The sequence below is a fragment of the Stegostoma tigrinum genome, chromosome 4 (assembly GCF_030684315.1).
Source record: "Stegostoma tigrinum isolate sSteTig4 chromosome 4, sSteTig4.hap1, whole genome shotgun sequence".
NCBI classification, from domain to species: domain Eukaryota; kingdom Metazoa; phylum Chordata; class Chondrichthyes; order Orectolobiformes; family Stegostomatidae; genus Stegostoma; species Stegostoma tigrinum.
The window spans coordinates 115,615,569-115,640,138 of NC_081357.1; the positions used below are offsets into that span (position 1 = coordinate 115,615,569).

The 24,570-nt window shown below is 46.6% G+C and overlaps 1 protein-coding gene across 2 annotated transcripts in view; it reads left to right on the top strand.

The window, feature by feature from the left end:
- Nucleotides 1-599: 599 nt before the first annotated feature.
- Nucleotides 600-24,570, top strand: part of grhl1 (grainyhead-like transcription factor 1) — a 113,282-nt gene continuing 89,311 nt past the window's right edge. The window contains exon 1 of one of the 2 annotated variants that reach the window (XM_059645617.1): nt 600-810. In XM_059645617.1, the coding sequence (XP_059501600.1) occupies nt 791-810 (20 nt within the window). In that variant the 5' untranslated portion in view covers nt 600-790. Of the gene's footprint in view, nt 811-3,304; nt 3,356-24,570 lie in introns of those variants that run through there. The other variant, XM_048531974.2, reaches the window with a different exon arrangement.

Consider the following 24,570-nt stretch of genomic DNA (forward strand, 5'->3'; position numbering starts at 1 on the left):
ATGTTTAATGCGCTGTGCAAACACGCTCGATGAGCTGCTTTCTGCTCATGTTTGTGATAGTGCTGAGGGAGTGCTGCAGTGTTGGACGTTTCACCTTCTTGGTGTTGAATGGTGTCCCAGTCTTTCCTCAGATGGCTGTCAAATATCCAAGCCGAGTAAAATCGGGGTGTTCCATCGTCCAATATTTATCACTCAGCGAATATCACTGAAATTAGTTATCCAGTCATTACCACCTGTAAATGTGAAAATCCGCTGTAGAATCCCTGCTACAGAGACCACGCGAAAGGATTTTCACTGATTGTAAAGTCTTTTGGGATCTGCTGAAGTGGTGAAAGACGCCACATCAATGTTTTTGGAGGGCAACACCCAGACTTAACCCCGACCCCCTTCCCATCGACTCTGAAAGCAGCCGTGTGTAAATTTAACAACACTCCCTCACAGTGGGGACAGGTTGTCGGAAGTAAACTGAGATCACACCCAATTTACCTGGATTCATTAGCATGTCCAATCACATCAGGCGTCAGATCGGCGGGGGGTGGGGGGAAGACAGAGGGGAAAAAAAACTACACCGACAGTCCAATCGTATTGAAACCCGCAATACACCTGAATCGCTGCAATACAACTGGCCGAGTGAGTTAGAGAATAAACAAAAACATTTCAGAAAAACCCGTTCTGCTCCCGCTCTGAGCGGAGACGCTGGTGGTTCGGGTTTAGCCCAACATTGGCCCAACTTGAAAGTCCAGTTGGACCGACCTTGTGTGTGTGTGTTTGAGTATAAGGGGAGAAGAAGATGACACAGGAACACGACAAGTAAGTGAAGGCACTCTGTAGGGACTGTCCGCACCGACCGGGGCTGACGTGGTTAACACTCTTGAGATTTACATGTGTGTCAGACTCGGGACTGAATTTCACTCCTAAAGTGCTCGCTTGCGCTGAGAAATGACAGTTAGCATTTGTTTGTTGAACAATTTGTTTGTTTGAAACGATTATGTGGAGTAGAGGGGATTTGAACCCAGGAGTCTCTTCATTTGAGGAGCAAGTGCGCTATCGCTCCGCCACACAGGGACTCTCTATAGGAATGTGCTGTGCACCTGTCAAAAGCAGCCAGAGACAACAGCAAACCACCTGCTTCACCCAGAAAGCATCGACGTTGCAGATGGCGGGAGGAAAGGACGGGAGGAGGGGGTGTGGGTGGAATATACCCACCACTTCGGAGGAACAGCTCTGCTTTACACTAGCACTCACTCAGTCGACCGCTCGACGAAAACAAAAAGGATTTTCGTAGATTTTTGTTTTTATTTTTGCGTTTTATCGCCCAAGTTCTGACCGCCGACGGGAAAATTCCCATCCTGTGAAAATTTCGATGGAAACCCGTTCATAACCCCGGTTTGGGATTGTTCGCGACCTTTTGCAGATAACTTTTTAGTTTGCAAATAAAGGTTCCGGCTTCTTGTTTGTCAGTTCCCCGGGCACCAGGGAAAATTGGCGACCCGCTACAGACCGCCTGGTGCAGGGGCAGCACAGGGTGTGGTCGTGGTGGGGGGTTGGGGGGGCGGGTGGTGGCAGATCCAGTTTAGGGAGGGGGAAGACTGATCCAGATTGAGGAGCGGGGGAGAAGGATCCAGTTTGGGGAGTGGGGGAGACTGATCCAGTTTGCGGAGGTGGGGGTGGGGACAGTGACCCAGACTGGGGGGGGGGGAGGAGAGAGATCCGGATTGTGGGGGGGGGGCGGTGTTGAAGGAAGAGAGGTCAGGATTGGGGAGAGAGAGGTCCGGATTGGGGAAATGGGTGGGGGGAGGAGAGATTTTGATAGGGGAGTGGGAGGAAGAGAGATATCCGGATTGTGGGGAAGTGGGGAGAGAGAGATCCGGAGTGGGGAGGGGGGAGAGAGATCCGATTGGGGAGTGGGGGGGGGGGGGGGGTGAGGAACAGAGATTAGGATTGGGGAGTTGGGGGAGAGAGATATCCGGATTGGGGAGTTGGCGGGGGGGGGGGGAGAGATTAGGATTGGGGAGGTGGGGGAGAGAGATATCCGGATTGGGGAGTTGGGTGGGGAGAGATTAGGATTGGGGAGGTGGGGGAGAGAGATATCCGGATTGGGGAGTTGGGGGGGGGAGAGATTAGGATTGGGGAGGTGGGGGAGAGAGATATCCGGATTGTGGAGTGGGGGGGGGGAGAGATTAGGATTGGGGAGGTGGGGGAGAGAGATATCCGGATTGGGGAGTTGGGGGGGGGAGAGATTAGGATTGGGGAGGTGGGGGAGAGAGATATCCGGATTGGGGAGTTGGCGGGGGTAGAGATTAGGATTGGGGAGGTGGGGGAGAGAGATATCCGGATTGGGGAGTTGGGGAGGGGCGAGATTAAGATAGCCGCATTGGGGAGTTGAGGGGGGGAGATTAGGATTGGGGAGGTGGGGGAGAGAGCTATCCGGATTGGGGAGTTGAGGGGGTAGAGATTAGGATTGGGGAGGGGAGGAGAGAGATCCTACCGGGAGGGGGTTGTGACAGAGATATCCGGATTTTGTGGGGAGCGATCCGGATTGTTGGGGGTGGTGGTGAGGGGGGTGTGTGTGTGTAAGAACTCCGGATGGAAGGGGGTGGGCGGCTGATTTAGAGAGGTCAGGGTTCAGATCGGCCACAATAGCGAAATGATGGGAAAACAGGACAATCCATTCAGATCAGCGTAAGTTTTCAATGAACCCTCAGCGATGAGGTGTCTGCTGGAGACAGCCTTCCGAAAGCACATGTCGCTGCAATACGCCTCAGCATCGAGCTCCCTGGGATGGGCTTTTTTTGAGGGGTGGGGGGAGAGAGAGATCACATTGGAGGAAGAGCCCCCCCCCCTTCCCTCCAATTGATTTATTCTCGTTCCAAACAATGTGACATTCCAGTGATACAATTCCCAAGTTGCAGCACCTTCCCTCGAGGTACAGCAGGATTTCTTAACTTCTGACCGCAACTTTCTTGTTGAGTTTCGACTAGGGAGGCTTGAAGGGAAAATGGCGTGAAAGACACTTGGCAGCGATGAAATTCTACACCTGCTAGGCGTTGGCCGTCATCTCTCTTTAAAATCCCTGAGTCAGGAGAACAATCGACCTGGCAGGTGCCCAGCAATAAACACCTTCCTCAAATGTGAAAGGGACGGGGGGGGGGGGGGGGGGGTGCTGAAGATTCATCTGCTTGAATTGGTTTGACCTTGTTTTGATCACTCATCTGATGACCCCGTGAGGCGGTTTCCTTTATACTGTCCCGTAAGGAATGTCAACCCCAGGCAAAGTTTCACTGACATTAATAAGATCAGCAACACTGTGCACTACGTGTCAGCTGCAGTGCTTTCAATCCTGGCAGCCCTGACAGTAAGGATTTTTATGCCTTAACAATTATTATCCCTCTGTTGCCTAATCCTTAGTCAAGATAAAAGAAAAGCCCCTGTATTTATTTTATTTTGCATCCCTCCCCTCGGGCCGTCCTTCGAGTTAAACGGTGCATTGTTGTTTTGAAAAGGTCCATCAATGGCACAACCTTCCGCGTTGCTCGTGATTGGGATTAATAACCTGATGTTAAAAGTTTAACAAAGCTTCCATTAGTTTGTAAGGTAGGAGATGCTTTGTGGTTTACGAACTAGGGGAATGATATAACTGCAGTGCTTGAAGGCTGAATAGCCCAAAACAGAAGTTAACATTTATGTGCAAGATGGCTTAATTGAATCTCTAATTCCACGCTAACTTTTGAACTCCTCAGAAGTTTCTGTTTTAATTGCAAACATGAACTGGAGTAAAGTAGATAACTAACTTCCAAGATTTCCACTTTCAGCGCATCCCTTGGGTCTAGGTCCGAAACGTCAGCCTTCCTGCTCCTCTGATGCTGCTTGGCCAGGGGTGTTCCTCCAGCTCCACACCTTGTTTTCTGAGATTTCTGTTAACTGTATTTGTCCTGAAGAATAGCGACTTTGTAGCTAGAATGCCAAAAATGTTTATTAAGTCCACATACAGTAATTCAACGTGTGTTACTAAACTTAATTAAAGAAATACATTCGAAATGAATGATTGCATTAGTTATTAAAATGACAGGAAAATTCACTTAATATGTCCATTACCTAGTTAGTCATAAGCACCATGTAAGTTATTTGTGGTAATTCTGACCTGCAGCGCTGCAACAGTACTCTTTCCCCTCTCGTCAGATACTATCTAAAACTATATCCTAAATCTTTCGCTTCTATTGAATTTTGGGTATTGTGTAAAAATTACAATCAGTTTCAAAGCTAATTGAAATAGTAGAACAGTTTCCCTATATTCTCCATTGCACTGGAAGTTGAATGCAAGTGGAGGAAAGGGTAGCTTATTTGATTACTTCAGTAATTGCTATTATCATTTAATTTCTACTCACAGGTATCATATGCAAAGATTGTTCTTTCCATAATTTCACCCAGATAATGCAGTGCCTGAACAGGGTGTCACTATATTAGTAAGCATGTATATCCAATATTTAACTGATCAATAAATATAATATCATATTACTAATTTGGTGGTTGATTATAAATCTGCTGAGATCATCCAGGAGTGATCTGAAAGGTGTTTAGCACTAAATACTTCTGACTGCAAAAAATGCACTGTTTGGATTCTTCATGTGTATTAGCAAGAAGTTGCAGGATGGACTTTCTGGAATTATGTTGAATGGTGCAGAGGAGAGTAATTTGTTGAGACCAATCTTGTGAATTCAGAATTCAGTTCTTCTTTCTGAATTGAGCTTTTGTTTTCAACATTTGCTGTTTCTTCCCTCACCTCCTTTTCGGAAGATGTTGATTCTTACTGTCAGCCATCAGGTTTCTCACCCACAACATTATTTACCATGTGTATATCTGTGCACAGAGTTTTGGCAAAGTTATTTGGATGGAGTGAGGAAGCAATTGTAACAAGAGGAAATAGAACAATCACAGGGCATGGGGCAACATAAGTATTGTCGGCAATAATGTGTTTTGAAAATAGAGCTGAATGAGAAATGGTGAGGTAACTGTGGTTAATAACAATTGGCATGATGGCAGGAGCTCAGGGAAGGCAAGGATACCAGTGGTACTTTCACTACACTGTAATCCAGAGACCCAGCTAATGTTCTGGGACCCAGGTTAGAATCCTGCCACGGCAGACAGTGGAATTTGAATTCAGTAAATATCTGGAATTAAGAGTCTGGATTAGACTCTTAATTGATTATTGTTGATAATTGAATCTATTATTGATTGTTGGGGAAAGAAAAAACAGTTTGGTTCAATAATATCCTTTAGGGAAGGGAACTGTCATCCTTACCTGGTCTTGCCTACATGTGACTCCAGGCCCACAGCAATGTGGTTGACTCTTAACTGCCCTAGGGACAGGCAAGATATGCTGGCCTAACCAGTGATGCCCTGTGAATGAGTTTAAAAAAAAGTGGTTGCAATCAAAAGAGATTTCATAAATTATCAAGAGACATGAGGAAGAAGTGAAAAGGGAACATTGTGATTGACCTTTTATTATCTAGCAGTACTAATCTAGAAGTGTAGGAGACTGAGAGGGCGATGTTATAGAGGTCAATAAAATCATGAGAAGCATATATTAAAGTAGATAGCCCACAACTTTTCCCCAGGATAGGGGAGTCTAAAACTAGAGGACACAGGTTTAAGGGAAGGGGGAGAGATATGAAAGTGCTCGGAAGGACAATTTTTCCAACAAGCTGCCAGAGGTAGTGGTGGAAGTGAATACAACTTAAGAAACATTTGGACAGGTATGTGGATTGAATAGGTCTGGAGAGATATGGACCAAAGCAGGCAAAAGGAACTAGATTAATTGTGAAAACTGCGCTGCATAGACAATTTGGTCCAAAGAGCTGTTTCCATGTAAGTCTACTTTGTGACCTCATATGCAAGAAGATCAAAAAGGCAGAACACGCTGCTAGATCTAGAAATGATAAATTAAGAGAAGGCGTTAAATGTGGGAAAGCATCCAAGCTTGTTTGGAGCAAACTGGAGAAAATATCGAATGACCAACAATTGGCATTTTGTAAGAGAGATGGCATTTCAGGAACATTTACTCCATTATGACTCAAAATCTAGCACAGAATAGAATATCACAGATGGATAAAAATAACATTAAATCTTAAAGCAAAAGACATATGCACAATAAATTATAAAGGAGAGGAGAGGATGACAAAGGGTAGTGAACTTGGAAAGAAATGCAAAAAGCTATTGGGGAAGGTCAAGAGGAAATATGAAATTAAAATGAGCAATTTTTTTTCTATAAACTCCCAAGTGACATAGCAATCAGATATGAATAAGGCCGTGGAAGAGTGTTTAAACCCAAGGGAAAATATGTTAAAATTACATGGATACTGACCAGATACTTTTTCCCAGTTTGTAGAATAATAGAATCATAGAAGCCCTAGAGTGTGAAAGAAGGCTGTTTAGCCTACTGAGTCCACCCTGGCCCTCCGAAGAGCATCCCACCCATATCAACCCCCTACATGATCCCCATAATCCTGCATTTCCCATGGCTAATCTGCTTAGCCTGCACATTCCCAGACACTGGCCAATTTAGCGTGGCCAATCCACCTAACCAAATGCATTTTCACTGAAGACACCACTAAAAATAATGATAAAAGAAAAAGTAAAGAGCGATGGTGCAACAGTTGGAGCAGAAAGAAATTTATTAGATAAGTTAGCCAAACCGAAGGGCCACATCTCAGTTTTAGACAGATTGTACCTGGAGATACACAAGGAATCCTGGCAAGGTTGTCCACTTTAAAAGGGCTGTGGAAGCTTAACCTTTGAGTATGTTTAAAGTAGAGGTTGACCAGTTTCTGAATATCAGTTGCATACAGGGTTATGGGAATGCAAGGAGTAAAAGGCAGAAATTGTTGGATCAGCCATGATCATATTGAATGGTGGGCAAACTCAGTGGGCTGAGTGGCCTTTTCCTGTCCCTTTGTACCGATGATTCTGGGGAGAAGACAGCAGAAGCATTAATATCTGCAATATTTAAAAATAAAGTGTCAAAAGGCTGGCATAAAGCCAGTATAATTTCTATGTTCAAAAAGGGAGCTGTAAATCAACTAGTTTAATGTCAGCATTAGGAAAGAAGCTGGAAATTTTGCTAAAAGATCAGATAAAAACAAGATATTTGAAAGGAAGATAATATATCTGATTGAATTATTCTGAAATGAAATTAAGCGCGTCAAAAGCATTGTGGTTGATACTGACATGAACTTTAGAAGACCTTCGATGAGGAGCTATGTAAGACATTCATATCAAGGAACAAAATTTGTAGAGTCAGGGGGTCAGTTAATAGAATGGATTAAAAGATGGTTAAATCAATCAGTAGGTAAAAGCACAAACTGACAAGACCAGTAAGAGAGTGAATAGTGATCTGCGTTGTTTACAGTGGGCATGGTGGCATTAATGATATGTGCTCAAGCACTGGAATGAAAAATCATGATACCCCCAGATATTCTCCAAAGGATTTTAGATAATATTTACAAGTTATGAAGTAAAGTTAAGTGTGGTGAAGGGAGCAGCGTATGATAGATAGTGATTAAGCAACATTTGCGTTGATGTTAATGTTCATTCCACAATACCTTATGAAATGAAACACGAATAGACCATATTTCAAAGGCAGCAGCAAACTTAGGACATCTGAAATTGAGCAACTTTCCGTTTGTAGCAGAAATTTCTGCCAGCGTTTGCTTATTTTTTCGTACACTATAAGCTGCTTTGCCTGATGTTGCTGACTTGCTCGCCGAGCCGGCTTGTTTTTGTTCAGACATTTCATTACCATGCTAGGTAACATCTTCAGTGGAGCCTCTGATGAAGCAATGTTGTTCTATTCCGCTTGGAATTTATACTGTCCGCTCCGTTATGGCAAGTTGTGTCATTTCCTGTTTTGTTCTGTATGGGTTTGTAAACGGGGTCCAATTCTATATGTTTGTTGATTGCATTATGGGTGGAGATCCATGCCTTTAGGAATTCCTGTACGTGTCTATATTTGACTTGAGCTACTATAGTTGCTCGGTCCCAGTCAAACTGATGGCCTTCATTGTCCAATGAAGTTTGGTGAAAATTGGTGAAATGTCTGAGCGAAAAACAAGCCAGCTGGCGAGCAGGTCAACAAAATCACCCACAACCCAGGCTACAAGTCTTTGCAGAAATCTTAAGCTGCTTTGCCTCTTTGCCCATGGCATTTATAGATTTGGAATTGTAGTGTAATTGGAGGAAATGCGTAAATTTAAAATGACAAGAAAATCTGTCTTCACAGATAATTTACCCTTTTTAACCCATAGTTTTAAACGCTAGATACGGGGCGTTAATAATGAATCATTCTTAAACAAAACACAAAGGGCTTTCTGTGTGTCATGAGATAACCAATATCTTTAATGCTTTTTAAATGCCACAATGTAAGTGACTATGATGGTGGAAAATGATTGCTATAAATTGCCCAGGATTATTTTTTCTCATAACCAACAATAGTAGCAGGCAATAGTTAGAGAAGAATAAGATACAAAATAAGTGGATTCATACATATTTAGATTTATGCAGATCCTGACCAGGATCATTGTGTACTGTGTCTCAAGTCCACAAAAAAAGGATATTTAAACACATGCAAAAGGCTAGTTTAGAGTTATAGGACAGAATAGACCAGTGGCGCTGAATGGTGTATTCTGTTCTACAGGCTCCTGGTGATTCTTTGAGACATTCCAACTGAGCCTAATCTTCCAGACAGGCACTTTGTATTGAAAATGACAAGTTAACAAATAATATCAGCTGCCTGCGGTGATTTTCCTTCTTCCATTCCCAAGGTTGTTGTACCAATTATAACCCTCCTCTCAATGACCATTTCAGGGGCCTTCTTGTGGTGTTGTGGTAGTGCCCTTTTCTCTTGTCCAAGAGGCCCGAGTTCAAGTCCCACTTGCTCCAGAGGTGTGTACTAACACCTCTGAACAGACTGAGCAGAAGAATAGGTTAAGTAACAAAAAAGGCCACTTCACTTACCTTAGGAAACATTCATCCTTTATTCATGAGGGGCTATTTTTCAAATTTTTTTTCATTTTACTCTGGACTAATGAGCAAACTTGGAAAGAGCCTGTCAGCAAGGAAGGCAACATCCCTCTGTAAGTGGGACAATAAAGTTCCTAGTGTATTCATCCCTCTGCCCTGTCGACAGGCAGCTGTTCCTCCATTCCTGCCTTGCCATCCCAATTCGTCTGAACATGTCGCGGTTCCCTTGATGTTACCACCATTCTCCTCCAGCCTTTCTCAATAACTTAATTCCACAGTTGACTGTGATGTTTTTGAAGTAAGCCTGAACTACAGGAGAAGCTGCCTGTGTCTTCTGTAAAGCAATATCATCATTCATACTGACATGAATTTCTTTGAGGGAACATTTCTGGCAATGTCAGAATCTAAATGTGCATTAGGTGGAAACGGTTAAAGTTGGAGTATGTTTAAGTTTCCAACCAACCTTCTACGTTAAATGCTAATGCAAACTGGATTGGTAACACTACCATATATGTAGTTTTGATGGAGGAGTCAACTCTATATATCTATAGGATGAAATGTTTGTTGGCATATTGACTTGAAGATCCTGTTTTGCTTTAATGTGCAGGATTTTGATGTTTGTGGCCGTTGCAGAAACAGTGGTAGTAATTACTGGAGCATAGGAGTCCATATAGGGATTGGAGACCATTCTCACTTTCAGCAGGAATGGAAAATTGGTCTTTGTGGTTTGGTTATCACTGTATTTGAATCAATGAAAATTAAAACCAAGCATGGCGTATAACAGGCTGACAATCTGCGACCACTGTGTTTTTACTCCTGAATAGTGGCCTCATGGTGCCTTGACTGATCCATTATGAATTACCAAAATAGCTGTTCTACCAGAAACTGTCTCAGAGAATTTGCTGCTAATGCATTTTGCAACAGAATACATAGCATCAGGTTTACATTCGTGGTTGCTAACTGTTTGGTGGTTGCTAACCACTGGATTGCATCATGAACAAATTCATTAACTTGCCTTTAGCGTGTTTTATTCACTGTTTCACACAGATCCTGGAAGGAGACACTTGCATTTGCACACTGCCTTTTGCTACTTCAGAATATCATAATTTGTTTAATAGCCAATGAAAGTTTTGAATTGTAGTGATGATGTTTGGGAAAGTGCATGAACTAATGTCTGTGCATCAAGGTCTCGTCTTACAAGTAGCATTTAGATTTTTACTTTAGTGAAGTGATGTTATTTAGAAGGCAAATAAATGGTTGGAGGTGCTTTCCTTTACTTCAGATAATGTCTTTGGATATCTTAAAGCCCCCACAGAAGTGCAGGCATGTAAATAAGTAAATAGTTTGAAATGGGCAGGGCATGCACCATACTCCCTTTCTTCCAATCATACCAGATCATCAAGAGGGAGTGAGACCAAAAACAGCTAGAGGGCTGTCGTCCACACCCAAAACATGCACCCCACCTCCAACTCAATTCCACTTTCATTATTCTTTCCTGAAAAAATTAACCTTAAGCTCCATTTCCTTAAATTACTATATCTTTAAACTAATGCCCATGCACAAATCTCCCTTGCTTCTCAAGTTCTGAATGTATTGTCTCCTCAAGTCTGTGCTCAGTTTTCACACAACTTCCTGTTTGCTTCTGTACAACTACATCTTTGCCAGCCCCCAATCCTTTTCCAAACACAGGAAACAGCAAAACTTCCATAACCATAGACTGAGTGACATCTTCAGTCCGGGTGACTATGGTACATTATCTTTGTGCTCATTCAAGCTTTGACTTTGTCAATCCCCCATTTGTCCCTCCTCCTCCTGTCATTGTCTGTATGTAACTGTAGAGCTTATTTGGATAATTCTAGCTTGGCCCAACTCTAGTACTACACGTGTTATCAGATTGGTTGTCTAAAATCTAGTGTTTAGATTAGTTGTAATTCATTTTGGCTGAGCATTGGACAAAACCGAAGCTACTGGCTTCATTTTAAAGCAACAGCACATTGAGTTGACACAAGGTCCCAAGCAGCTGGGGGACCTCACTAGTCTAAAAATGAAAGAGCCTGGATGCTTGAAGTGAGGTGGTCGGGGGAGGGGGGAAAGGGGGCAAGGAACGCTGTGGGCAATGTCAAGATTCGTTGCCGGTGCTCGAATGGTAAATAGCCTTGGGGTTACGGGCAACCTGTGGCAAGGGGAGCTGTAAGGATTTGTCAAGCCCAGGTGAGTGCTTCTCCTTTCTTGTTTCTTTCCCCTCCCCTCAAAACCCCTGCCACTTTCATAAGGTCCACAAGGAAGTCTCCTTTAGAAATAAATTAGAGTTGCCCATCAATGAATTGCCTCCCATAAGGTGTGGCTAGTCAGGACAGCTGTCGCTACTCCACTGTCCACGGCCTCCATATAAAGTTGTAGATCAGCTCCTGATTGTCTTTGGGTCAAAATTCCATATTTAAAGAAAGACCATGCTGTCGTTCTGTGGATGCCTTCTTCACTTGTTCAGGAGTAAAGCTTATCATTGGCACATGGGATGAAGGCAATGTGGTTAGTGTTTGGTGACCTAATTTTGATATGCTTTTCTCATCCCACTCTTCTCAGACCGGCCCTTCCCTTGAGCTCCAAATCAGCGATAGGAGCCATTGTCTTTGGCTGCCAGCATAAACATTATCCTTTTTGTCATCAATTCCTTCACAATATTCAGCCACTGTTTTTGTGCACATATAGCTGCTTACAGCCTTGAGATTATATTCCAGACTAAGCTGAACTCCCAAGTGCAGGTTCTCCCAGTACAGGTTGCCCCCTTCTACCTGAGTAACATTGCCCACTTTCACACCTTATCTAAGCCGTCTGCTGGTAAAATCCTCATCTGTTACTTCTCCACTTTCATTTATGGCGATTCCATTACTTTCCTGAATGAGTTTCCCATTCTCTGCCCTTAGTAGGATTTGCTGCTCTGAACTTTGCCTGTGTCTTACACTGTCCTAAGTCCTGCTCAGCCATTTCTCCCATCTTGTTTCCAAATACCTCCAATTTCAAATTCTCAGCTTTCTTAAAATCCCTTTATAGCCTTGGTGCTCTGCATCAGTTATAACCAGGATTCCTTCAAATGCTGAACTTTGCATTCCTTTTGACCTCTTTTGCATTTCTTCTCCAAGCCATTACTAGCTGAGGAACCATGTACTCTGAAATTTGGTCCCTACCTCTATCCCAACTGTTTGCGAACTAGTCCCTTGATGATTTTGCTTTGGCATTGTGAAGATTAGCGTTCCATGTTCTGCTTGCATCTCTGAAATGTCTTGAGACTTTTGTTTTTATTAAAAATACAGATTAAACATGAGAGGTTTCTTTTGTAAGTTCCTACTTTGTATTATTTGCAATTTAAATGATTTATAGTTAACTTTATTCAGGCCCAAAAACATCTTTCACTTCTGCAAGAAACGGGCATACACACGAATTAGAGATCACAAGGTGTGGAGCTGGATGAACACAGGAGGCCAAGCAGCATCTTAGGAGCAGGAAAGCTGACGTTTTGGGCCTAGACCTTTCATCAGAAATGGGAGATGGGGAGAGAGTTCTGAAATAAATAGAGAGAGAGGGGGAGGCGGATCGAAGATGGATTGAGGAGAAGATAGGTGGAGAGCAGACAGACAAGTTAAAGGGGCGGGGATGGAGCCAGTAAAGGTGAGTGTAGGTGGGGAGGTAGGGAGAGGATAGGTCAGTCCAGGGAGGACGGACAGCTGTGCTAAGAAAGGTAATGTGGCTGTAGTATGCTGTGTTCGTCCAGCTCCTCACCTTGTGATGCTGCTTGGCCTGCTGTGTTCATCCAGCTCCACACCTTGCTATCTCGGATTCTCCAGCATCTACAGTCCCTATTATCTCTGATACACACAAATTAAATGGCTGCTGTACATAGCTTCACTTTATCTAGTTTATTATCAAACTGTGTTGAAGAAATCATTTGTGGTATCAAACATGATTGGTGACTCTCACGTTTCTCCTGTGCCACAGCATTTCCATCCCCCACGTAATGTAAATGTGGTCAGGCGATTTGTAAACCATTTTAAGCAATGTGGAAACATCTTTCAAGCTCTAAGGTATTTTCTAAAATACTTTCTTCAGGTTACAGATACTGATCTGGAGTAGGGTCTAAAATGATGTGGTAAGTGTCATATTTAAAAGTAAAATTAGAATCAAAGCATTAGTGCTGCAGTGGTGAAGCAGATTTTGGTATTATTTTGTTTACTCACTGTTTGCAGCAGGACAGGCTGTACTGAGCTCTCTGAGACCTAGAAAAACCCTACTGGAAAATTATTAAGTGTGTGCATGTGTGTTTGTGTGTGTGTGTGTATGTGTGAATCAGACATGGCTTAAGGGCGTGCGCCTAAAATGAGGTGTGGTCAAGGAATGTCATTTCTGTGCACAATTATACTCTTAGCAGTTTCCTGATCCTATTTGTAAAACTCTTTTCCATATGCATTGAAGGGTTCAGCCTTCTAAAATATTTGAATTGCAGTTGGGATTTAAAAGGATAAAAGTGATGGTGTGAAATGTCTGATAAGGAAAGCCACTTAGCAAAAATTATTCCATTTGAAATAAAAGCTGACGGTTAAGTGAAAGTAGAATAAGTACTATATAGGCAGGAACCTGGGCAGGCCTATTAAAATAATTTGAATTTAAAACAAAGCTCCCTTTTTGGCATTTCAATTGCATTTTCCAGAATGTGTTAAAAAGGGTCTTAAATCCAGTGACTAATTACTCCAAACTTTCCCGAGCTTGTACTGGCTTAGTTTTAGGTTTCTTTTATTCCTTCTCTCAGCTACAAACAGTTTATTTCTCTGTTTTTTATATCTTATTGATTTCTGATCTATCCTGTCCTGTTCCTTGTTTGTAAGGTGACATAGAAACATTGAAGCAACAAAAGATCGAAGTAAACTGTCAATCATGTCCCTTGACATGACTTTGACGTTCAAATTACAGCCTACCCTACTGCTGTGCTGATATCCTGTTCTCCTTGCTGAATAAGGATTTGCATGTTACCTTGCTGCGAAATAGTGGCATTAGTGACCGAGTTAGAGGCAACAGGAGACAGGGGTTTGGGTGATGAGTAGAAACAAGAATACCAGGATCAGGTAGTGGCTGGTTAGAGGAGTCATTCATATCGAAGAAGTTGTGGGACCGAGTGCTCATAACACTAATGGAGAGTGCGAGATTGCAAGAAGGTCAATGCTTGTGCATCTTCATGTTCAGCCTTTGTGGGACCAGGTTAAGTCAGTTGCTTTCAGGTGAACTGCCTTCAGCTTCCTCACTGAAGACAGACCTGCAGGTGACTGAGGTGAGGTGAAGATTATTAATGAAAAATGTTCATCTTTTGAAAAATACAACCTCTAGGTAGAAGCAGTTGTTCTTCTCCGATGGGGCTTGAAAGATGAAGCATTTCTGCTTCAGAATGGCATTTCTGAAGAAGGGTCTGGGCCCGAAATGTCAGCTTTCCTTCTCCTCTGATACTGCTTGGCCTGCTATGTTTGTCCAGCTCTACACCGTGTTATCTCAGATTCTCCAGCATCGGCAGTTCCTACTATCTCATTCCCATATGTGACTTCCTTTAATATAAAAGCTAGTGGATTGCGAGATGCTGAGCCATGTGAAAATTGGCACAGGATTCATAAGATTAGTGAGATGAATGCTTGACTCAAAGACTAGTGTGAGAGAAATAGATTTGGACTCATGAGGCATTGAACACAACACAGGGGAAATGGTGAACTGTCCTGCAACATCTTCACCTGAACTATGTTGTGGCAAGAAGACTTGAAACTGTGGGGTTCATGTACATATTGCTTTAAATTTGCATCACAGGTAGACAGGGTGGCTAAGGAAGCATTTAACACACTTGCCCTCATTGCTCAGACATGTAAGTATACGAGTTTGGGCTTCAGATCGGTATGACAGGTTGGCACAACATCGAGGGCCGAAGGGCCTGTACTGTGCTGTAACGTTCTATGAGTTGGGATGTCACGTTGAGGTTGTACAGGACATTGGTGAGGCCTGTTCTGGAATACTGTGCGCAGTTCTGGTCTCCCTGGTATAGAAAGGATATTATTAAACTAGAGAAGATTCAAAAAGATCTACCAGGATGTTGCCAAGAATGGGAGGTTTGAGTTATAAAAATAGGGTGAATAGGCTGGGACTTTTCTCAGTGGAGCATGGAGGCATAGAGCCATACAGCACAGAAGCAGACTATTTGGTCCAACCAGTCAATGCTGAATTTAATCCCAAACTAAATAGACATTCTTGCCTGTTCCTGGCCCATATCCTTCCAACCTTTCCTATTCATGTAGTTATCCAAATGATTTTTAAGCATTGTAATTCTACCCACATCCACCACTTGCTCAGGAAGTTCATTCCACGTGCAAACTACCCTCAGTGCAAAGATTCTGCACCTCATATCTTTTTTAAATCTCTGTGCTCTCACCTTAAAACTGTGCCTAGTGGTGTTGAAATCCCCCATCCTAAGGAAAAGACAACACCATTAACTCCATGTATACTCCTCATTGTTTTATAAACTGCTATAAGATCTCCTCTCAACCTCCTACGCTCCAGTAGAAAATGCCCCAGTCTATTTATTTATAGCTCAAAACATCCATACTCGGCAACATCATGGTAAATCTCTTCCGAACCCTCTCCAGCTTGGTAATATCCTTTCTAGGAGGTTGAGGGGTGACCTTATAGAGGCTTCTAAAATTGCAAGGGGCATAGATTAGTTGAATAGCAAGGCTCTTTTCCACAGGGTGGGGGAATTCGAAACTAGGGGCCATATACTTTAAGGTGAGAGGAGAAAGTTTCAAAAAGGACACAGGGATATGGGCCTAGAGCAGGCAGATGGGACCAGTTTAGTTTGGGAACATGGTTGATGTGGTCTAGTTGGACCGATAGGACTGGGACCATGTTATATATTACTCTATGCCTATTGATAGGAATGAAATCGTGAAGCTAAGTGGGCTAGGCTGAGATTAAGATGGCAAAAACGGAACATGCACAATTTTAAACAGTTATTTTTCAGGAATGACACGGAGAGCAATTCTTCAGAGCAGGTAAGAACTGCCGATGCTGGACTCCGAGATAACAGTGTGGAGCTGGATGAATACAGCAGGCCAGGCAGCATCAGCGGAGCAGGAAAGCTGTGTTTCAGGTCAGAACCCTTCTTCAGAAATGGGGAAGGGGGAAAGGGAGGTCAGAGGGGTGGGGCTGAGGAAGGTAGGTGGGATGGTGATAGGAGGGTGCAGATAGGCAGTGGTGGGGCGTTGGTCAGTGGGAGGAGTGGATAGGTGGGAGAGAAGATGGACAGGTTGTGTCAAGTCAAGGAGGCAGGGATGAAAGGAAGGGTTGGTCATGGGATGAGGCCGGGGATGGGGAGATTTTGAAGCTGGCAAAGTCCACGTTTAGGCCATTGGGCAGTAAGCTCCCAAGGCGAAATACGAGGTGCTGTTCCTCCAGTTTGCGGGTGGTGTCACTGTGACAGCAGGAGGCCCAGGATGGACAGGTCACCCAGGGATTGGGAGGGGGAGTTCAAATGGTTTGTGACCGGAAGGTGTTGTTCGTTTGTTGCGAACAGAGTGCGAGCCTCCACTTGGTCTCACCAACACAGAGGATGCCACATCAAGAGCAGTGGATGCTCTTGATGTAGACCACGTTGATGTATGTGCAAGTGAACATCTGTCTGATATGGAAGGTTTGTTTGGTTCCTTGGATGGAGGTGAGGGGGGAGGTGTATGGGCAGGTGTACCTCTTCCGAGAGTTGCAGGGAAAAGTGCCGGGGGTGGTGGGGTTAGTTTGCGGTGTGGAGCCGACGAGGGAGTCATGGAGAGAGTGGTCACTACAAAAGGTGGATAAGGGTGGGGAGGGAAATATATCTTTGGTTGTGGGGTGGGACTGTAGGTGACGGAAGTGGCAGAGAATGATGCATTGGATACAGAGGTTAATGGGGTGATATGTGACGACAAGGGGAATTCTGTCTTTGTTTTTGTGGCGGGGAGTAGATGTGAGGGCAGAGGTGTGGGAAACACAAGAGATGCAGTCAAGAGCATTTTGGATCAACTGAGGGGTGACGTTACCCTCCTTGAAATGGGAGGACATCTGGGATGTTCAGGAGTGGAATGCACCATTTTGGGAGCAAACGCGGCAGAGGTGGAGGAATTGGGAATAGGGGATTGCATTCTTGCAGGAGGGTGGATGAGAGGAGGTATAGTCTCGGTAGCTGTGTGAGTCGGTGGGCTTGAAATTGATATCAGTTTCGAGGCGGTCACCAGAGATGGAGACAGAGAGGTCCAGGAAGGAGAGGGAGGTATCAGAAATGGTCCAAGTGAATTTGAGGTTGGGGTGGAAGGTGTTAGTAAAGTTGATGAACTATTCAAGCTGCTCGTGGGAGCACGAGGCGGCACTGATACAGTCATCGATGTAGCGGAGGAAGAGGTGGGGGATGGGGCCGGTGTAGATGCGGAAGAGGAACCGTTCCATGTATCCTATGAAGAGGCCGGTACAGCTTGGGCCCACCGTGGCCACCCCCTTTGACTGTAGGAAGTGGGAGGAGTTAAAGGAGAAGTTGTTAAGAGTGAGGGCGAGTTCGGTTAAGCTGATGGGAGTGTCGGAGGAGGGGGACTGGCCGGGCCTGCGGGACAGGAAGTAATTCTTTTTGTGTTTGATGAAATATCAGTCAAATATGAATAAACAATTAAATAAATAAATATTTATCATTCACGTACTGGGTTTTATTTAGTGGATGGGAAAAGGAACTTAGGTAGATTTTATTGTGGGCAAATCTATTGATTTACATGAAACGGTGTAATATTGGTCCAGAAGATTATCTTGGAAGCCAAAATGTTGAACAAAGACTCAGAACTATATTTACACCCTTTTAAGAGTATAATAAAGAGCATGATTCAGGGCAATGGAATGATGAGGTGGACCCAGATATTTTACTCTGAGTGGATTTACAGAGTTGGAGCGCTAGAATATGCTATAAGCTTGACACAAAACTGGAAATTAAGAAGGCTTTTTTTTAAACCCTCACACGTGAGGAAATGTGTAACAGGCTGACTGCATTAACTTATTCTGTATGAGCTTAACAAATATCCGGTATAGGTATGATTAACTTTTTCAAAATAAACCCCAGCACAGGTGATCAGATGTTCTGCAGAATGTGATTTGTACTCTGTAGGGATCATTGTTGGTCAGTGTTATTGTTGTAACCAGGGTATTGCGTTGTAATCATACTATACACTTTTGATGTTTAGTCTGTCCAGTGGAGTCAGGAGTTGAAGGAAATTGTTATCTTGGAGGCGAGCCCATGGTTGTTTGCTTTCCTTGAGAGGTTGTGTGTGTTGGGTCCATCATGGCCCGTTGAATGAATGGGCACACTCGGCCAAACAATGTTCAATGCTCATGGCCGTTCAGTCTTTATTCTCCAATTGTGAGTTTCTTACTCTATCTTCTCATGTTAGTTAGACCTCGCATGGTTGAGCTTTGCTGCTGCAGAAGTATTCACTTGAGTGAGTACAATAAGCCAACTTCTGGAAAGATTTTGTTCCACATTGAGGTGAGATTGTGGATGTTTCTAATGTTCAGTTAAACATTTCTGCTTCAGTGAGATTGAAAAATAACGTTCTAGTAGTGAAGAGCCATGGCTCTTAAAATTTGACCTGTCAAAAATTGATTATTTTCATTGATATTTCAAAAAGAACTTGAAGTGCCAAATATTTGGCCTGATGAGCAGCCCTGTGGTATTTTTGAATTATTGTTTTCCTCCTCACAGTTAAACAGGAATTTTCGTACGTTCTGGTGCGAGAAAACATTGTGCAATTCAGAAATAAGGTGCATTAAAGTTAAAGTTACTAAAATTTTCCATGCTGTACATGATGCTGAGTGAGCAAGTTTTGAGAAGATTTGTAGCTCAGGTTGAGGTTCTGGATGTGAGTTTGCTCACTGAGCTGGAAGGTTCGTTTTCAGACGTTTCATCACTTTTTTTTGTTTGAAAAAAAAATATACTTCATTCATAAGATGTATAAAAAAAAACATTTACACACCTACCCGGTCACACAAGCCGTTCCGGGTTACCCAGGAGGTACATACACCAACTAAAAAAGGAAAAAAAAAAAACCAAACAAGAACAAAACAAAGCAAAAGAAAACACCCCGGCAGTCGTCACCCTGCACAGTCCCCGTTGGCCCCTGACCAGTTGGGGAAGGTGTCAGCTAGGCCCAGTTACCAGATAGGCCCCTTTTTTCTATTCTGGATGAGGGGTTTCATACGGTGGTCTTTCCCCACCGCGCCTTGGCGGCGGCCGCCCCAAGCTTCAGCACATCCCTCAGCACATAGTCCTGGACCTTGGAGTGCACCAGTCTGCAACACTCGGTTGGGGTCAGTTCTTTCAGCTGGCAGACCAGCAAGTTGCAGGCAGACCAAAAGAGCGTCTTTCACCACATTGATGGTCCTCCAGGCGCAGTTGATGTTGGTCTCAGTGTGCGTCCCCGGAAATAGCCCGTAGAGCACGAAGTCCCAGGTCACGGAGCTGCTCGGGACGAACCTCGACAAATACCACTGCATCCCCCTCCAGACCTCCTGCGCATAGGCACACTCCAGAAGGAGGTGATCGACAGTCTCGTTCCCCCCCCCCACAGCCACCTAGAGGGCAGTGTGCAGTGGCGCAGAGATTCCGGGCATGCATAAAGGATCTCACTGGCAGAGCCCCTCTCACCGCCAGCCAAGCAATGTCCTTGTGCTTGTTTGAAAGTTCTGGCGATGAGGCATTCTGCCAAATGACTTTGGCAGTCTGCGTGGGGAAACACACAACAGGATCCACTCTCTCCTTTTCCCAAAGGGTCTCAAGGACACTACGTGCTGACCACTGCCTGACGGCCTTGTGGTCAAAGGTGTTTCCCTTCAAAAATTTCTCCACGAAGGACAGGTAGTACAGAACGGTCCAACTACTCAGAGCGTTCCGCGGCAATGAGGCCAGGCCCATCCTTCGCAACACTGGGGACAGGTAGAACCTCAGTAAGTAGTGACGCTTGGTGTTTGCGTACTGAGGATCTAAGCACAGCTTGATGCAGCCGCACACAAAGGTAGCCATCAGGGCGAGGGTGGCGTTCGGTACGCCCTTTCCCCCATTTTCCAGGTCTTTGTACATGGTGTCCCTGCGGACCCAGTCCATCCTCGACCCCCAAACGAAGTGGAAGATGGCCCGGGTGACCACAGCGGCGCAGGTCCAGGGAATAGGCCAGGCCTGTGCCACATACAACAGTACCGAAAGCCCCTCACACCTGACAACCGGGTTCTGACCTGCGATGGAGGGGGCCCAGAGCGTCCACCTGCCCAGCTTCTGCTTCAATTTGGTGATATGCTCCTCCCAAATCTTAGTGCACACCCCAGCTCCACCAAACCAAACACCCAGCACCTTCAGGTAGTCTGTCCTGACGGTGAAGGGGATGAAGAAGCGGCCGTCCGAGTTCCCGAAGAACATGGCCTCGCTCTTACCCCTATTGACTTTGGCACCCGAGGCCAGTTCAAACTGGCCGCAGACGTCCAATAGTCTACTCACCGACCGACGATCGGTGCAGAAGATGGCGACATCATCCATGTACAGGGAGGTCTTGACCTAAAGGCCTCCGCTGCCTGGGATAGTCATGCCCTTCAGGCTCACGTCCTTCCTGATGGACGCAAAGGGCTCCACACAGCACATGAACAAGGCAGGAGAGCGCAGGCAGCCCTGCCTGACTCCAGATCTGACAGGAAAACTGTCCGGTTCCCACGCGTTGATCGAGACTGTGCTAACGATGTTGGCGTAGAGCAGCGGATCCAATTGCGGATGCCCTCCCCGAACCCCAATTTGGAGAGGATGTCCCTCATGTAAGCATGAGAGACCCTGTCGAAGGCCTTCTCCTGGTCCAGGCTGATGAGGCAGGTGTCCACCTGCCTGTCCTGTACGTAGGCGATCGTATCCCTGATGAGCGCGAGGCTCTCAGCGATCTTCCTGCCCGGCACAGCACAGGTTTGGTCAGGGTGAATCACCGACTCCAGGACAGACCTGACCCGGTTGGCTATGACCTTGGCCAGGATTTTGTAGTCCACGTTCAATAGTGAAATGGGACGCCAATTCTTAATTTCTTCCTGCTTCCCCTTCCTCTTGTAAATGAGGGTGATGATGCCTTTCCTCATGGACTTGCACATTTCCCCCACCCGAAGCGCACTATCGTACACCTCCAGCAGGTCCTGGCCGACCAGGTCCCACAGAGCGGAATACAGCTCGACCGGTAAGCCATCGCTCCCGTGAGTCTTATTCCTCTCCAAGGACTTGAGGGCTCTGGTCAGCTCATCCAGGGATATCGGCCGGTCCAGCCACTCCCTCGTGCCGTTGTCCAAGACCTCCGTGATAGACGACAGGAACGACTCGGAGGCCGTGCTGTCTGTGGGCTTCGTGTCGTACAGTCCGGCATAGAAGGATCTGCTGATCCTCAAAATGTTGGGCCGAGATGACGACACCGAGCCATTGTCCTCCTTCAGCCGGCTAAGCACAGAGCTCTCTTTGTGCACCTTCTCAAAGAAGAAACGCGAGCACGTCTCGTCCTGCTCCACAGAGCGGACCCTGGACCGGAAGATTATCCTGGAGGCCTCCGCGGCAAAGAGAGAGACTTGCTGGCCCCTCACCTCGCGGAGGTCCTCCGTGACATTGACCCCCATCAACTGCAGAAGGAGCAGGTTCTGCACCCTTTTCTGGAGTTGCAACAGCTTTCCCCGCCTCTCTCTCGCCTTCCGAACACCCTTGAGGACAAAGAACCTCTTGATGTTCTCCTTCACCGTCTCCCACCAGTCGCCCGGAGACTCGAAGAGGGGTTTCAGGGTTCTCCAACCGCGTACCCCCTCTTAAGCTCCTCGACGTTCTCTGGGGTCCACAGAGTCGCGTTGAGTTTCCACGTCTCCTCGCCGGCCGGCTGGTCGTCCTGTAAGTGATAGTCGGCCAGCAGGAGGCAGTGGTCAGAGAAGAACACTGGATTGACGCCAGTGGACCTGACTGAGAATGCCCGTGACACAAACAGGAGGCCTATCCTTGAGCGATTAGACCCGTCTGGCCGCGACCAGGTGTACCTCCACTGTGCACCGTCTGCAGGGGCGCTGAAGACGTTGAGCAGCTTGGCGTCCTTCACTATGCCCATCAGGAATCTGGACGTGACGTCCAGTTGACTCCCCCCACCCGCTGTCCCCACGCCGGATCTTCCATCTGCATCGATGATGCAGTTGAAGTCTCCGCCCAGGATGACCGGCCTGGACGTAGCCAGCAGGGGTGGAAACCACTGCAGGACGGCCAACTTCTCACTCCGTACCGCTGGGGCGTACACGTTGATCATCCTCAGGGGAGCGTTCCTGTAGGTGACGTCAGCCACTAGGGAGGTGCCCCCCCCCCCCCCACCTCCTGAACTTGAGAGATGGTGAAGTCGCGCCCCCGCAGCAGAACAGCCAGGCCCGAGGAGCGACAGTCGTTACCCCCCGACCAGATTGAAGGCCCACAGGTCCAGGCACCGGACCATTTCCTGTACCTGCCAAGATGCAGTATCCCGCACTCCTGCGGAAACAGGATGTCCGCTTTGATGGTGGTCAGGTAGGCCAACGTGGATAGACATCTTGCAGTGGACTTGACACTGCGCACATTAATGCTCGCAACATGTACCCCCATTGTGGGCAGTGACCGCAGTACCCTCCCCAAGTCCAAGGTCCAGCCCCTCCATCTGCCCCTTCATGCCCATTGCCCGGGCTAACTGCTGGACGCTCTCCGGGCTGAGGAAACCATCCGTGCTGCCTTCCGGGTAGCATCCCCCCGTCGGGGATACGGAGGCAGAAGAGTCCAGCTCTGGGTCAGGCTGGGGACGCGCTGTTTCCTCCTTCCTGCCTGGAAGTTCCGGGGGTCCCTCCAGGGCCCCAGCGGCACGTGACTGGGTGTCGGAGGGAGCCTCAGGACGCCTCCCGTCTCCTGGAAGCTGGGTGCTGCTTTCCTTCTCCCTAGAGATCTTTAGCTTCTGCTTCGGGCGGGCCCTCTCTGAATCCCCCTCCTCAGAGGAGCTCTTATAGCCCCCCTGTAGCTGCCTTTTCCAGCCTGATGGTTGCGGTTCCTGGGCCCGCCGACGCACCTTCCTCCTCGCTTTCCGGACCATCGTCCGCTCCCCTGGGTCGCCTGTCGCCGCCTCCATCGACTCCGGGTTGTCGGGGGGTGGGGGGGAGCGGAGCCTGCAGGGGCGCTTTGCTGGCCTCGGGCCCATCCTGCAGGGCTGGGCCCTCCTGCACGACCTGGCCCTCCTGCACATTAGTGGGGTCCTTGCTGGGTCCTCGTGCCTTCCTCTCCTCCGGGGGGGGGGGGGGGGGGGGGGGGGGGGGCAGGGGGCGCTGGCCCCGCATTGCCCCTGCTGGCGACCTGGGCGTAGGTGGTCCCCTGCTGCGGGCATGCCCTATAGAGGTGGCCCGCTTCCCCGCAAAGGTTGCAGCGTTTCTCTTGTGGGCAATCCTTTGCAGGGTGTCCCTCCTCCCTGCAGATGGTGGCTTTGCAGTCGGCCACCACGTGACCTGACCTACCACAGGCATGGCAGACTTTAGGTTGCCCTGCATAGGTCAGGTAGCCCTTGCTCCTGCCAATCGCGAAGCTGGATGGTGGGTGTACGACATTCCCGTCCGCACCCATCCTCAGCGTCACCTTGACCTGCCTCTTACTGGTCCAGATGCCAAAGGGGTCCATGATGTCAGTTAGGTCCCCTTCCACCTTCACATACCTTCCAAGGAATGTCAGGACATCAACTGCTGGCACATGCAGATTGTACACGTGTACAGCCACCATACGGCTCCTCTGCGCTGGCATCACAAACAGCGGGACAGCGGTCAATACAGAGAGGGGGCCCTCACCTCCTTTCTCCTTGAAAACCTCCAGGAAGCGCTCGCAAAGCTTGGCACTCCTGGAGGTCACATCGTAAAAACCTCCTCCAGGGAAATCCTGCAGGCAGTAAATGTCCACAGCAGCGAACCCACAACAGTCCAACAGGACCCTCTTCACGAAGAAGGTGCGGTCCACAGATGCACCTTCATCCACCTCCTTTACGGAAACACAGGTGGTGTTCCAGACCCCCTGACCTGGGGCACAAGCACTTGCCGCAGCCATAGTTGCAGGTTGGCTGCTCCCCTGAACCAGCATTAAGCCGAAGCCAGCATTAAGATCCACTGGTTGCAAGGGTGCACAGCCAACCCAATATCCTCCTTTCACCTCCAACACAGCACTCTCCTCCTCTCAATCCACAAGAGAGTGGGTCTTTATTTGTTCCAGATGTAAGTTGGTTCACTGAGCTTGAAGGTCTGTTCCCAGATGTTTCATCACCATGCTAGGTAACATCAACAATGAACCTCCAAAAAAGCACTAGTGTTATGTCCCGCTTTCTATTTATCTGGTTAGGTTTCCTTGGGTTTGTGATGTCATTTCCTGCATTGGTGATGTCATTTCCTGTTCTTTTAGGAATTCTTGCTTCTAGGAATTCTCGTGCATGTCTC